Below are 16,087 nucleotides of genomic sequence, written 5' to 3'. Positions count from 1 at the left end.
AACACTCGCACTCGGCAAGACCGCTTGCTGTCGTTATCTGTGAGGTCAGCGAAAGCCATCTGCATAAGCACCGCCGATTGGTCTGTGTCACTCACTGTGTGAATTTTCATTCGCTGAGGTTGTCAAATTTGCAATCAGCAAGTGTTGCTGTTTCGGACCGTGTGTTTGCAGATCTTGATTGAAAATTAATGGTTTTGCATCTCCATTCAATGTGTTCGTGCTTTTGCGTCCAAATTTCTCCGGGCACAAGGATCTGTGGTGAGTGTCGCGTCGACAGTGATAGCAAGGTCGAGGATTGTTGCAGTTTCGTGAGGTGTGTCCCGACCGAAGACAGACGAAGCACCGGTTTTCTGTCTCTAGCATCACACACTTCGTACATTCGTCAGTAAAAGCATCGGGGTGGTGACCGCTGTGCTGTGTGTGATAGTAGAGCTTCTGCTGATGAACGTGTGTAGCTCGGCAAACCGCCAATACTGTGTGGGTTGTCTGTAACTAGCCTACTGTCGGCGTGTGCAGTGCATGTTTCCTTTGCTTCGACATATCGTAACAGAGCTTTGCATAGTGCATGGACAATCCAGGTACTGTTTCCGCGGGTGATTACCAAGTTGAAAATTACGGTTTCTGGCAGCTTTGCCATGACAATGGACAAGAAAATATTTTTGTTGCATATCTTCGCCGACAGCCTCCAGTGATCGCAAATGACTTTCGATCTGTTTGTGGAGTTTTCTTAGTGCGGTGGTGTTGTTTTCTGCCGGTGGAATTTCCATTAGCGATTTGTAATGAGCATTGGCGACGCGTTCCTGCTTCCCAAACCGCTCCTTCAACATGTGAACCGCGCCATCGTAATTTGCATCATCTAGCAGCATGCCCTCTAAAACATCCCTTGCGCTGCCTGTAAGACAACCTTTCAAGTAGCTCATCTTTTCTGCCTTGGAGATTTTTGATTTATCCACCGAATGTTGAAAAACGTCGCAGAATTCATTCCACTGTAGAATAATGCCATTGAATTTTGGCAACTCGAGTTTCGGTAACCTAACCCCAGTGGAGTTGCTAGGAGTCTGGCTGGAGCCCTGAGACATTTTTACTTTATTTAGATCTACCAGTTCCGTGAGCATGTTCTCCAAATTCCGTGTGTGGGTTCCAAATGTGTCATTTGAGTCTTTGCTTTATGTCCCATGCACTTCATCAAATTGTAGAATTTGGCTCTTGAGTGTAACTGATTTTTTTTCCATTTCAGATATCCTCTTCCATGTCATCAAGTTCTGACAACTCCCTTTGTTTCATATCTTTGTCGTCCTGCTTCTTAGGATTGAACGAAAGCAGGGTTTCCGTGTACTTGTCTAGTGCCTCATCAGATCCCTCTAAATGTTGGCCAAATTCCATAATTACCTGCCTCGCTGAGGTAATCGTGGTCTCCAAAATTGCATTGCTGATGGCCTTGTCTAAGTCAACTTCCAGTTCTGCCAGGGTTTTGAAACGGCTCGTCTTGCGCGCTTTCATGGTTTGTAGCCCAGCCGATGGATCCGCCATATTTGCTCGTAGGATCAGGTTTTGGTACCAAAATGTGGTGAACACTTTCACCTCTGCGTTCTGGGTTCACTCTTGCATCTAAAGGGCTACATGCTTCTACACAAACTCACACTCATCACTGCGACATTGCCATAAATAGTAAAATACTTTTAAGGTTCAATCTTTGCTTCTCTCTTTCTCTCTCGGCAAAAGTCAAAAAGCCCCAAAATGGATGGCACATGCGCCTCACAAGCGGAGCTGGGAGGGGGGGGGGGGGGAGGTGGAGTTAAGTGGACAGGAAGTGAAATTCAAACTGACTACCAAGGTTACCAGTGATAGTGCTGAACACACCGATATGACAGATGCAGTGTGTCAAAACTACAGTGTGTCGGACTGGATCAGTGGAATAGCTTCAGGCCAATGGTGAATGCCTGGTTAGAAGTACAGCACTGAACAGGATGACAGTGTCTGGAATGCAAACATTGACTGTATCAGCATTTATTATTGCATTCATCAGGACTGTCTGGATAGACATACAGTGGAACTCACTCAGTACATACATGGGAAAGGCGTGAACCTGCTAAGTTTGGTTATTCTTCGTCGCACAGATTTTCCTCCCATAAGCACATATACAAATGTGGACGGATACGACATCCTCTGATAAGATGTAAATCGAGTACAACTCGTGTATGACAGACTTTTCAGCTGGGTTCCAACAGAGATTAGAATTAAACACTATTGGTCGGCTGTTTGCGATGCCAAGCAGTAGTCATTGCACCCAGTCGCTGATACTATGGCCGCTCAAGCATGAGCAATTGCTTTTCCCGTTTGCAACGCCAATTGCTTCACCATGGTTGGGTGTTTGCAACATCGATCAGGAACCTTTGCACCCGCTTGCAGGTACTGTTGCGACTCACTCAAGAGCGATTGCCTTGGCTGTTTGCAACACAAAATCGGGACTGAGCAGAAGTGTTCGGATTAACCCTTTATGTACGGTGTGTACGCGAATCGATCACGTATGATCGATTCATGATCGATCCGTAAAACCTTCGTAACTCCATCATGAATTCAACAATCGAAGGATCTATTCAGTAGCAGAAACTCTAAGCTTTCCAATGCAACAATCGCCGAAGAGCGACGATGTAGGAATCCAGAGATATCACGCGCCGTATTCTTGTCTCGGCAAATTCAAATTTTTTATCGATCTCTTCGCCATTTTAGGGGGAAATCCCTTTTTGTGTGCTCTTTGACCAACTCAGCACATGATAATGACGTAGTTGGCTTAAGTTTGAATCGCCTCGAAAAGAATCCTGTCTTCAAGAGTGGCTAAAGCACTCGACAAGCGCACTGACTACCAAGCTCTATTCTTGGATTTCGCGAAAGCGTTTGTCAAGGTACCTCACACAGTTCTTCTCCCTCAGCTCGCTACTATCATATCCCCTGAAGCCATTTCGTGGTTCACCAACTACCTCAGAGACCGTTCTTTCTGTGTCAAAGTTCTCTCTGCCAAGTCGCCGACCCACCCAGTTTCTGCAGGCGTTCTCCAGGGATCTCACCTTGGCCCCATTCTTTTCATTCTCTACATTAATGCCCTGCCTCTCACCATATCGTCTGATGTCACTACTGATGTGCTTTTATTTGCCGATGACACAACTCTTGGGAGAGCAGCCGGAGAACCTAACCAACAACAAATGGTCCACCCCCTCCAGGCCGCCACTGATGGCGTTCTGCAGCGGGTTGATTCAGTCGGAGGGTGCTTCAACCCTTCGAAGTCTTGCACCATGCAGTTCTCTCCTAGAAGTCGTGAAGAACGTGCCCACCCTACTCATCCGACTCCGCACCTGAGAATGCAGGGAGATGACTTGTCTGATGACGTGTCTGATGTAACGAATCATCGACATCTTGGAGTCATCTTGGACTCTAACCTCGACTTCACCAACCACATCTCCACCATCACGACAAAGTTTCGCCAGCGAGCGGTCCTGCTGATCCACATGACCAAGCGTATCACCCCAGCCGTAGCCAGATGCTTGTACACTGGATATGTACGACTTGTGGTTGAATACGCCTCATACCTCTGGCAATTTCAACTCTCCAGTGCTCAGGCTACTACCCTTGAACGGCTACAGGCAAGAGTGGCACGTGTGATCCTGTGGCAGTATGGCGTGCACCCTCCTCAAACGGAGCCGAAAGCCTCACTTTTCGCGCAGCTCCAGTCACCCAGCCTGGCATGGCAAAGACACATTCAGTGCCTTCTTGAGCTCCACCACCTTATCAATAGCCAGATGACGACCTTCGAGGACCTAGGCTACTCAGTGTCAAACAGCGCCAGCCCCCCCCCCCCCCCAACATGTACTCCCACCTGCTAGAGCCAGCACACACACCCGTGCCACCTTTCTCTTTGTCACCACTGCCACAGGGAACTCCCTCCCGGGTGCCATTTGTACTGTATCCAGCCCACAATGTTTTACCGCTCTTGTCCGCACACACTTTGCTATCACCCGTTATGAGCCCTCTGGTTTCATTCCACGTAGAGTAGCGACGTCATAGAGCACTGTGTTATATTACTGCCACCCCGCATCATTTTATTTCCTATATTTATTTTCTCCTCAGCTTCTTCATAAGCTATTGACGGAGACTCCCTCGATTTAGGCTAAGGCCTGTGTAGAATCCATAAATACAAAATTACAAAGTGTCAAGTTCAGGAAGAAGCGTGTGTTCCTCGATTGAGCAATAAAATTTTTTTTGGTACAAAAGAGTGCAGATTAATAGGTTGGTGACAGGACATCATTGGTTTTGCCGAGTTCTTTGTTTGAAAGAAGCAGGGAACCCGCAATAGATCAATTGCACAAAGATTGTCTGGGTTCGAGACGGGGCATGTGGACCTTCTCACTCTGACTTCCTGACCTTTTGAGTTTGAGACGTTCGATTTTGCTTGACTGAGCTTGCTTTTTGGCTAGAGTTGTTTTGATTGGGCTTGTATCGTCATGCTGAAGCACTGCTACGCTCCTGTATGTACCAGTCGACGAGAGGTGGAACTGAGGCTCCCGTTTCATTTGTTTCTTTCCGAACTAGAAAGCAGAAAAATCGATGCATGCCGTCCATCGAGGTGAGCTTGAATGAGGGAATGGGAATTTTAGTATCGTTGGAAATAGGGTAGGCTTCAGCAAGCACGTCTGAGAAAGCACTCTATTCAGTTTTAGTGCTGCACTAGCTCTAGAGCGACCCTCTCATGAGGACAGAGTGTGGAGAGGCCAGAAACCTGCCGAGTCAAGTGTTGAAGTCCAAGTTACGGAAAATGAAGCGTGAAGAGACCTAGCGTGAGAGTCAGTTGGTCTTTAGTAGTGCTATCTGTAATGTTCCTGCATGAACATCAATTTAGATCCTGTACTCCATCAATTATCAACTTCACTCCATAAGTCCCGGACAACAACTAAAGTCCTTTTACATGGAACAAGTAAAGATAAAGATGAACAACCAGGATCCGTATATGTACACAGTACGGGAATGCAAAGGGATAACCGATCACGGAACGGATCAGGTACAACAATCAACTCATAAGACCGCAGTCACACCAAGCGCGATTCAGCCATTCAACGGAAGAAAAGCGCTTTTTGATGTCAGCTGGATTTTCGGTTTCATCCGTTCTCAGCAGTCATCCGTTTTCAAAGCGCTAAATGGAGCGCTGAATGGATTAAGCCACTTTCAGGCATTCTGGGGCAGTGGCGGGTAAAACAAACTTTTGCAAATCCAAAGCGCATTTTACCATCGATGCATCGTTACTAAGGCATCCGGTGTTTGATTTTTTGTTGGTCCAACTTCCCTCTTTGCCTGCTGTCTGTTATTGTCCTTGTCTTTCCTTGTGCGCTTTTTACTAGTCGCGATGTGGTTCAGCAGAGTCAGACAAGCGAGAGTATTGTTTGATAAGAGCTTGCGCATCATGATATCGGTGCAGAGCAAGGTGCAGACAACGGCACAGAGTCTAGTTTCAGGATCCATGGCTGCACTACAAGCTCAAACCTCCCTGAATCTGTCAAACAAGCACCCTGATTACAATGTGGCAATGAAGCTCCTCTCCCAGTACAGTACCAAAACTCTGCTGATTTACACGTACAAGTTCAATAGAAAATCAAATGCGAAAATGACCGCGAAGAAAAAACCTCTACAGCTCACAAAAAACATCCAGCGGATCTCTGTCGATGTGACCAACCGCTTATTGAGCACAAGCCACTTTCAGCGCAAGCTGGAAATGGTTCGTTTTGTGTGACCGCGGCCTAAGAGTGCAGAGTGTAGAGAGTGTTATTCATGTATACATGTAGGTAATTGTAATGGAAACACAACATCTCCCTTTTTATGTTCGAAGAGAGAGGTAACAACTCCAAGAATACATAGTCATACCCATTTAGACGAGATAGGGCAGAGACAGAAAATTACTACATGCAGTTGACAATCATCAGTGTCAGTAACTGCAGTGGTCATAGCATGAGTAATGTGTATATACTGTATAGCAGGAATTTTTCGGACGGAAATATTTTCGGACAAAGCCGAATTTCGACCTTTCGGACGGATTTTATTTTCGTACAGTGCTGCATGCTAAATGCACGTGTTCGCATGCGGTACGCATGTATAATGTAAATAACTTCACAGGAACAAATTTTAGTACGGAATTAATTTTAGTACAAAAGAGGCCGTGCACGAAATCGTACGAACAAAATTTCGTCCGAAAATTTCCTACTGTACAGTACGTTGAGTGTGTTCAGCGGCCGGGATAGACATGTTGATTTGCGCAAGGTAGGTTAGAACTGTACATGAGCGGCCGGGATAGACATGTTGATTTGCGCAAGGAAGGTTAGAACTGTACATCAACGGATCGAGGTTCTGCAGATGCAGTGGCAGTCAACTGCGGTGTTGTTGTTGGATGCACATCAGGTAGTAGCTTACCATGACGACGATTGCGGTGGTACTCGGACAAGTTGTCGGTGGTGGCAATATAGGATCTGTCGAGATGCGGTCAGCAATTAGAGCTTCAGCAGCGAGATCTTGTACCTAGACTTGGTCTCCTTGGGTCAACGGTGGCAGGGATTGCGTTCCGTGTGATGAGTCGTAGGTCTCACGCTGTTTCTCCTTTTGCCTCACCTCGAATTTTCTTAGCTTGGCAATATCAGGCCAACTTGGAGCGAGGGATTCCGCTGAACATGGGAGGTGGTGGAGTAGATGACCAAACAGGAGCTCGGCTGGCGAGTAACCACTTGCGAGGGGCGTTGGTCTTCAAGAGACGCTTGAAGGTTCAAACAGCTCGCTCAGCTTCACCATTGCTCTGTGGGTAGTGCGGGCTACTGGTGCGATGGGTGAGCTGAATTTGGGCTGCAAATGTGACCAATTCAGCACTTGCGAACTGTGGACCGTTGTCCGAAACAAGACATGAGGGGTGCCATGGATGGCGAACAGCTCGTGATGCTTCTTGATGACGGCTTTAGATATAGTCTTTCGTAGCGGGATAGCGTGAATGTACCTGGAGAAGTAGTCGACAGCAATGAGGTACTCCTGACCGTCATGATGGCAGAGGTCGACTCCTATTCTCTCCCACGGCAAAGAGGGAAGCACAGTTGGTGACAGAGCCTGTGGCGGCGAAAAAAGATGCTTGGCGCAGGTCAGGTAGTTCTAGACGCATTCTTAAATGGCACGCATGATACCTGGCCACCAGATGGAGGACTCCGCACAGGCCAGGCACTTTGTTATGTCCTGGTGACCGTCATGCAATGCTGCAGGCGTAGCTTTGCGCACGGATGCCGAAATTACGATCCGAAATCAGTGGTACAGCAGACCGTCGTGAACTGTGAGCGAGCCACATTCGTTGCGGTAGGCCTCCAGGTCTACGTTGACCTTGGTCGGCCAGCCATGCAGGGTATGCTGGATCAGTTGTTGCAGAACTGGATCGTCAGCAGTGCCTGTAACGAGAGCATGTTGCTCAGCAGGATTGCATAGAGACGACAGGACAGCAAGGATGGTGGCTTCCAAGTCACTCTGTAGGTTGGATTTGGTTGCTGGTGTGTCAGGAAGAGGAGCTCTGGGCAGGTTGTCAGCAAGAACCATGTTTTTGCCAGCAACATACTCCGCCTGTACATCATAGCGCATGAGTCTGATCAGTAGATGTTTTCAACATGGAGATACCCGGTTTCTCTGCTGCTGTCATGGTGTGTGAGGCGCACGCGACCGGATTCTACTTATTGTCGTCGAACTGTAGCAGTGCTGTAGTCAATCATTAGCTGCTGCCATCGGCTGTGACGATAAATGGTGCAGACGGGTAGTAGTACGCGAGACATGAGGCTGAGGCAGCTAGGCGTTTGAGCTCTGTGAAAGCTGGCTCATGTGCTTCGGTCCATTCCCATGTCGTGTCAAACCGAAGTAGCTCATGCAGTGGGGCGACTACTTTCGACAATGACGGCAGAAAAATGGAGAGGTGAGTGAAGAGTCAAAGTGCCCAACGCAGCTCTTCCACGTTAGTTGATGCTGCGAGGCGCTCGATGGCATGGATCAGGGTGAACACCCTAGTCCCTAATCCAATGGCCCAGGTACTTTAGGGACAATGGGTCCATTGCTATTTTAAGCATCATGCCTGTTTCATTTTCCTTTATAAATAAAGTAAGAAGGGATGCGCATCTGAACTTAGACATGTTCGGATTAAGTGTCAGACCGGCATCACGGAGTTGGTTCTCAACAGCGAGCAGAGCATCATCATGCTCTGCCATCATTGAAAGCATAGATGATGATGTCTATGAACATTGGTACGATGTGAATATCGCTGAGTAGACCCTAGAGGGTGAAGTAGACCCAACCAGTGAAAAAGAGATCCAACTTGAATGAAATTGGAAATTTGCCAGGTGATAGTTGGTCATTACAGAAATTGACTCATACACGTGATGATGAGCTAATTATCCGGATGTTGGATATCACTAGAGCTATCAGCATTCTTTTGACTGTTTCTGACAATGCAATGTCAATATGTGTAGAAACTAATATTATGATATGGCCCAATATTTGAGAAAATCGAACCTCAGGGCTGTTTTGGTGAAATTGATTTTTTTATTTTTTATTTATGTCTAGCCATCATAGAGTATTGTGACTTGGTTTCACGGCCATCACACCAATATTGACTATGAAGCAATGCATTTTATGGTCAGTAGTCATGATAATAAATATATAATTAAGTGGTTTGAGGGAAAGAGACAAACGGGAAAAGTCTGAAGAAAAAATTGACTGCCACCACCAGGACTCGAACCAGGGACCCTCGCTTGTAGCCAGCGATGCTCTAACCACTGAGCTATGGTGTAGTCGTCATCCCAGCAGAGGCCGTTCAACATTTTCTTCAGACTTCGTAACTCACACTTCCTGTGAATCCACACAGGCGGGTGGGACGCAGCCCTCACTGTAACCCACACACTTCACGTACAAACTAGCACGCGGGGAGCCCCAAGTCATAAAATATTAACTGGTTTGAGGGAAAGAGACAAACGGGAAAAGTCTGAAGAAAAAATTGAATGCCACCACCAGGACTCGAACCAGGGACCCTCGCTTGTAGCCAGCGATGCTCTAACCACTGAGCTGTGGAGTAGTCGTCATCCCAGCAGAGGCCGTTCAACATTTTCTTCAGACTTCGTAACTCACACTTCCTGTGAATCCACACAGGCGGGTGGGACGCAGCCCTCACTGTAACCCACACACTTCACGTACAAACTAGCACGCGGGGAGCCCCAAGTCATAAAATATTAACTGGTTTGAGGGAAAGAGACAAACGGGAAAAATATTATTATTATTCTTTTTTTACAATTTTGAAAGGTTAGTGTGTTTGATGCCACCAAAACTTGTTTTCATGTGATATCAATAGCCAACTATAGTAGAGTGTCCTGACTGTTCTGGTACTTCAGTTCCAGCATTCACTTTATTGAGGTTGTGTAGGTACAACAGCAGCAATAGCAGCATTAAAAGGAGAGGTGATTTATCTCTTCTCCTGGTGACGGACATGCTTGACAGGATAGTCTGCAACAGCTTTTGATGGATAAGCATGAGAATAGCATTTACATAGTGTGTAAGTGCGAAGGAGCCAAACAGGGCAAATGTGTCCAGATGTGCCTTGTTGCACTTTGTAAAGATTGACGGAATTATTTCCAAACATCAGTAACACAGCCTGGCAAACGTTTCACACCACCAACTAAAGAGTTACAGAATGTTACTCTAGATTGCCAAGCCTCATGTGTTCCATGATCCACGATGGTCTGATTCGCCATTATTAGCTGGAGTACCGAGCTTGCCATTCAAAAACATTTTAGGATCATAATCGCAAAGAAAACTCACATCATATTGTGCTGTTTCAGCAGGTCTGGCGTGTCACTCAGGAAACAGTTCTGCCACCCGCGCAAGGGCGGCCAACGACCTTGCAAGCGGCGTACCCTCAGGAATCCACCTGTGCGTTCTTGCCTGGAGCTGTAGCTGCTATCGCTAAGGCAGACTGTGGTTGGCCCTGACCATACTCATCCAGGCCAAGTCTCATCATCCTCGCCCCCGACAGGTAAGTACTGCGTGTCACTTGCGATCGATTCACATGACCTGCGCTCTCAGAACTAGCAGCTCTGCCACCGCTTGACAGGATATCCACAAAGAATGATACATCACGGTCGATGGGATCGCGGCTACTGTCCACCGTGAGCACCAACTGACACAAGAATCGCCTTCAATTTTTTTTCCGACATTGTCGTCTCTACAGTTTGCTTTGATGGAATCGATTTTTTTGCGAACAAATTTGTTTTTAGTGTTTTCTCAAAAAAATACGCGTAGCCCCGAAGGTTGAAGGTCTCAGATATCGGGCCATATGTATTTGTTGTGGTTCCATTTGTCATGGGTGTGTCATGCTTCTTACCTCAATGCAGCGTCATCCGTAGTCTGCTTCCATTGAAGGGCAGGCGGAACTGGTCTATACGATCCAGCCATGGCCGGACCAACCTTTTGGCCCAGATATTTTTTCTTGGAGACATCACATCAAAAATGGATAAAACCCGTCGATCAACTGATAGAGTATTAAAGCGTTAGTCAGAGAGTGTTTGGAAGTCTTTGAGACATTGAGAAGTGGTTGGAAATGTTTTGAGGAGTGTGTAGTAAGTCGAGCTAAGATGTTACGACACTGAGTCAGCGGTACATTAGTGAAGAAACTGCATTCTCCCAACGTCGGAGCTCACGCTTCCTGTCGACTGGACTGACACTTAACTGACTCACGACTGCGTCTGGAGCACTCGAGAAGCCTGTCGTACCCGGGAAATTACTGTTTTTGCTTGTTCTGCCAAAGTTTCCCTGCCAGCAGTGGCTGTCTACCCAAACTCGGCGTTTGAACAGTCGTGCACACGTGCTCGTCTGACTGTTCAAGATGTGACTTCTGCAGACTTCAATGGCATTTAAATAACAGGGTCAATAAACCATTTCGACTTTAAAACCATTGTTTTTCTACTCCGTGGTTTCGATACAACCTCACAGCCACACTCATACCGGGTAAGTGCCAGGTTTTGGCCGTTGTTCCAGTGGTGTATGATTGACTAACTATATGGCCCAATATCTGAGAAAATCGGCGTTCGGGGCTGTTTTTGTGAAATAATTTTTTATTGCAAATTGATGTCTAGCCTTTGTAGAGTATTGTGACTTCGTTTCACGGCCATCTGACCAATATTGACCATGTAGAAGTGCATTTTACAGTAAGGAGTCATGTAAATGAAGTTTTCTTCTTTTTTTAATTTTGAAAGATCAGTTTGTTTGGAGCCGCCAAAAACTGTTTCCATGTGATATCAATAGCCAACTAATATAGTAAAGTGTTTTGACTGTTCAGGGACTTCATTTCCAGCATTCCGTGACTTTATTGAGGTTGTGTAGTTGCAACAGCAGCAATAGCAGCATTAGACGGAGAGGTGATTTATCTGTTCTCCTGGTGATGGACATGCTTGACAGGATAGTCGGCAACAGATTTTGACGGAACACCATGATACATGTAACAGCATTCACATACTTATTGTGAAGGAGTCAAACAGAGCAAATGCGTCCAGATTCGCCTTGTTGCACTTTGTGGAGACTGACCATTTCCAAACATCAGTAACACAGCCTGACAAGCGTTTCATGCCACCAACTCAAAAGTGACAGAATGTTACTTGAGATTGCTCAGCCTCATGTGCTCCGTGATGGTCTAGGATCATCGTCGCAAAAAAAAAGTCGCATCATTAATTTTCGTGCTGTTTTAGGAGGTCTGGATTGACACTCAGAAAACAGTTCTGCCACTCGTGCAAGGGCGGCCAGTGACCTTGCAAGCGGCGTACCGTCAGGAATTCACCTGGTTGTCCTTGCCTGGAGCTGTAGCAGCTATCGCTGAGGCAGACTGTGACCTTGATCATACTCATCCAGCCCAAGTCCTCATCATCGTCGCCCGGCCCGACAGGTAAGTACCGCGTGTCACTTGTGATCGATTCGCCTGACATGCGCTCTCAGAACTAAAAGCGCTGTCACCGCTTGACAGGATATCCACAAAGAACGATGCATCACAGTCCATGGGATCGCGGCTGCTGTGCTCCGTGAGCCCAATAACCAACTGACACAAGAATCGCCTCCAATTTTCTTCTGCCATTGTCATCACCGCAACAAGCCATGGCACTCTACTTCAATCCACCGAACACAGCCAAGCCAGGAAGACCTCTGACTACTTTAGTCACCCAGATCCAGCAAGACTGCGTCCACAGACAAACGCCACTCAAGAGGAGCCCGCATCTGCAAAGCCTCGGGCAGAAGGCATCCGACAGGCAAGTGTGGAAGGCCTTCGTAAAAAACGCACAGTGAACACTGACGAAACAGAAGTTGCCCATCCTTCTCAGTGCTATTTGCTTATTGTCGATTTGTAAGCCGTACCTTGCAGTCCATGTCTTCCCTTGTCATCATCATAATAGTATAGTTTTGTCTCTCTCCTTCTATTGCTCAGGAACACAGAGGCGGAAAGAGGCTGGTCCTCAAGTAAGCGAAACTGTTCATAGTAATAATAATAATATATTGTCATCTCTGCACTTTTCTTTGACAGAATCGATTTTTTGCGAACAAATTTGTTTTTAGTGTTTTCTCAAAAAAACGCATAGCTTCGAAGGTCGAAAGTCTCAGATATCGGGCCATATGACCCATGATCACTTTAGGCAGGCCGGACCAATCCTTATCTGCTTCCACTGGGCCAGTCGCTTCACTTTTCATCATTCTTTGAAATAGTTTATTCGAATTTTATTTGTTTCCCTGCAACCATCGCTTGCTATGTTATTTATTTGCGTGCTTTTTGCGTTATCCATTTTACCAGCGCCTGCAAGGCTGCATGCTGTATTCGAGCATGACTAATGATGTCATTGCTTATGTCTTTGCTGTGGATAGTCACGTAGCTGCGTTGACATTTTTATTTTACCACCATTATTACACTCTGTGGACGACCACATACATCCACTCGCTTGCACACAGCAGCAACAAGAGGCTCCTTCCAGCAGTGAAGTTTTATTCCTTCTCACAATTGTTTCAATCACTAAGGCCTCGTCAGAGAAGGTTGAGTTGTTGCATGACTGGAAAAGAAATAGTCGCCTACTTTTTACTGTGAATAAGATGTTGGTGCGACTTCAACGATACTTGGGGAAATGTGTGTTGCTCCTTACAAGGGAGCTCGTGATTTCCCTGCCGACTTGAATTCTCACTTGCCTAACTCACGACTGCCATCTAGAGTGCACGAGATGTCCATCGAACCTTCCACTCGTTAAAATATGTTATATTGGCACTTGAAATGAGAGATAGTGCGCTGATGAGCGTGCACTTGATACTCGAAGTGTGAATGCAAGGTGTTAAAATGTTAATCGGTTTCTGAAATCATGGGACACTCTGCAAAGAGGTGATAGTTACTGCCGGATACTGCAACACAGCACGGATACAGCAGTCATGCAAGTAGTTCACCTGGCATCAACCCCATGCTCTCCCTATCCACACTGCACCATCGGCTCTCTCTTCAAGCGAGTGTATCGTTTAGCTCACGTACATACAGTCATGGAAGAGTCAGTATAAACTAGGTGATTGTTTCTTTTCAAGTTATTCAACACCTCAACCTTCTCTGATGAAATCTTAGTGACCAAAACATCTGCCAGAAGAAATAAAACTTCAGTGCTCGAAAGAACCTCTTGTGCCCTGTATTGGGCAAGTGAGTAGATGTGTGTCATCGGCCACAGAGCACAATGATGATGGTGAATATCAATGCAGACACTTTCAAAGGCCGAATACTGTTTACGCTGTGGTTAGTCACGTAGCTGATCTTGTTTTGTTTCTTTGTTGGAGTTGCTGTTTTCTTCACTTCATGTTCAGATCTATTTCATGCACTTCGTGGTGGCTGTCGTTACATTAGCTGCTTCAGCCACGACGAGATATTACTGGTTGTTGTGCCGCCCTTTTGTATGCCTTGTTCCACGTGTCTTTTCCTGGACTAAGTGCTGGTGATTTTGTTCTTCCTCTTGTTCTTCTCTTTCTCTCTTCACTGCTAACTTGCATTATCTGTACTACAAATTTTTTCTCCTAGAGGTTTTTGTGTTGTGCTGGTGTTTTGTTGGGAAAAGGAGGAATTTTAGAAAAATATATTGCACCTTTTGCACCACATGTACAGATACGAAACAAATGCTGTACCTATTTACTTGCTCTGCTGTGAGAACAGAGAAAAAGTCCATGTTGGGGCTAATCATAGCAACCATCAAATTAGAATTCTGAGAAATCTCAGCAATAAACACCACACAAGCACTAACTTACTCTCACACAACCGTCAGTGTAATCGGTTACAGCATAACAAATACCATGCTGGGGCAGAGACAGTGCTGCAACACCATACGAGTCACCAATAGCACCGTTACCAATCGTTTTCACGTAAGACCCATCCTGATGTAGGACCTGGAAGAGAAACACATTTGATTTCCACAACAACAAGGAATACAGTCAACAAAGAGGTGAACAGAGTGTTGCAGCAGGCTTGATAGGCAATTGGACAGGGAGGATGAGAGTACAGAGTGGTACAACACAGGAAGTGAAGGTGCAGGCAGTGAGTTGAGATAGGAGAGTGTCAGGCAGTGAGTTGAGATAGGAGAGTGTCAGGCAGTGAGTTGAGATAGGAGAGTGTCAGGCAGTGAGTTGAGATAGGAGAGTGTCAGGCAGTGAGTTGAGATAGGAGAGTGTCAGGCAGTGAGTTGAGATAGGAGAGTGTCAGGCAGTGAGTTGAGATAGGAGAGTGTCAGGCAGTGAGTTGAGATAGGAGAGTGTCAGGCAGTGAGTTGAGATAGGAGAGTGTCAGGCAGTGAGTTGAGATAGGAGAGTGTCAGGCAGTGAGTTCAGATAGGAGAGTGTCAGGCAATGAGTTGAGATAGGAGAGTGTCAGGCAGTGAGTTGAGATAGGAGAGTGTCAGGCAGTGAGTTGAGATAGGAGAGTGTCAGGCAGTGAGTTGAGATAGGAGAGTGTCAGGCAGTGAGTTGAGATAGGAGAGTGTCAGGCAGTGAGTTGAGATAGGAGAGTGTCAGGCAGTGAGTTGAGATAGGAGAGTGTCAGGCAGTGAGTTGAGATAGGAGAGTGTCAGGCAGTGAGTTGAGATAGGAGAGTGTCAGGCAGTGAGTTGAGATAGGATAGTGTCAGGCAGTGAGTTGAGATAGGAGAGTGTCAGGCAGTGAGTTGAGATAGGAGAGTGTCAGGGTGCGGATGATAGCCTTTATACAGGCGTTATTTCTCACTTAAGAAATTCAAAATATTAGTCCTCCGGCCTAATTTGTGTTATTTAGAACAATGTTTTCTTCCTGATGAGAGCTGTACAATAACTAGGTTTTTTGAATTTCCATCATTGTCCATCACCAACTGCTATACTATTATCCCCTTTTCTTCTTTGTCCATCACATAATTAGTGAAATTTTTCATGATTTGTTTGTTCTTCCAAGAAAAAAAAGCTTTCATACCTGGCAATTCGGCTTTTTATTATGATGGTGGTTCTACTAGAGAGGTTTTGCATACCGAATTTCTGAATGTTTTTCGACTGTTTTTATCCGAAAAAAAGTGCGTGCCGAAAAACGGCATTTTCAGTGTTTTGCATTCCGAAAATCTGATTCGATTTCCAAGGGTTGCCATGCAAAACAAAATGGAGGGAGTCGAAGGCGCCAAAACCGAAAACGTTTTACAACCGAATCTTGCATATTCGGTTTTGAGGCGTGCTGGTCCAACACAAGCAGCGTGTGTTCATGGTGTTCTCTGACGGACTTCCTGGTGATACCAGCAAATTTTGGGTCAGACAAGGCTAGAACTTTTGCAGTCTCCTCGGATCCCACAGAGCCGCGAACAAAGGGGTTGCCTGAGCAGGATCAAATCCATGTGCAGGTCAAACTGAATCTGGGCGCGGTTCGAAGACGAGGACGGACTGATGGTGGACCGAGTGATCCAACGGCTGAGGACGAGGTTGTCGAACTACTGTCTTGTACTGTCAGTAGGCTCCATGGCAAAGGAAGATAGAGTGTGATGGAG

At 46.2% G+C, this 16,087-nt stretch overlaps 1 protein-coding gene across 1 annotated transcript in view; it reads right to left on the bottom strand.

Annotated features, from left to right (window-relative positions):
• LOC135811247 (uncharacterized) overlaps nt 1-16,087 on the bottom strand; it is a 170,319-nt gene that overhangs the window by 27,782 nt on the left and 126,450 nt on the right. The window contains exon 8 of the mRNA XM_065324444.1: nt 14,344-14,481. Coding sequence (XP_065180516.1) covers nt 14,344-14,481 — 138 coding nt within the window. The remainder of the gene's footprint in view (nt 1-14,343; nt 14,482-16,087) is intronic.

Source organism: Sycon ciliatum, chromosome 3 (assembly GCF_964019385.1).
Source record: "Sycon ciliatum chromosome 3, ocSycCili1.1, whole genome shotgun sequence".
In the NCBI taxonomy this organism is placed as follows: domain Eukaryota; kingdom Metazoa; phylum Porifera; class Calcarea; order Leucosolenida; family Sycettidae; genus Sycon; species Sycon ciliatum.
This window is presented reverse-complemented; position numbering and strand designations above follow the sequence as displayed.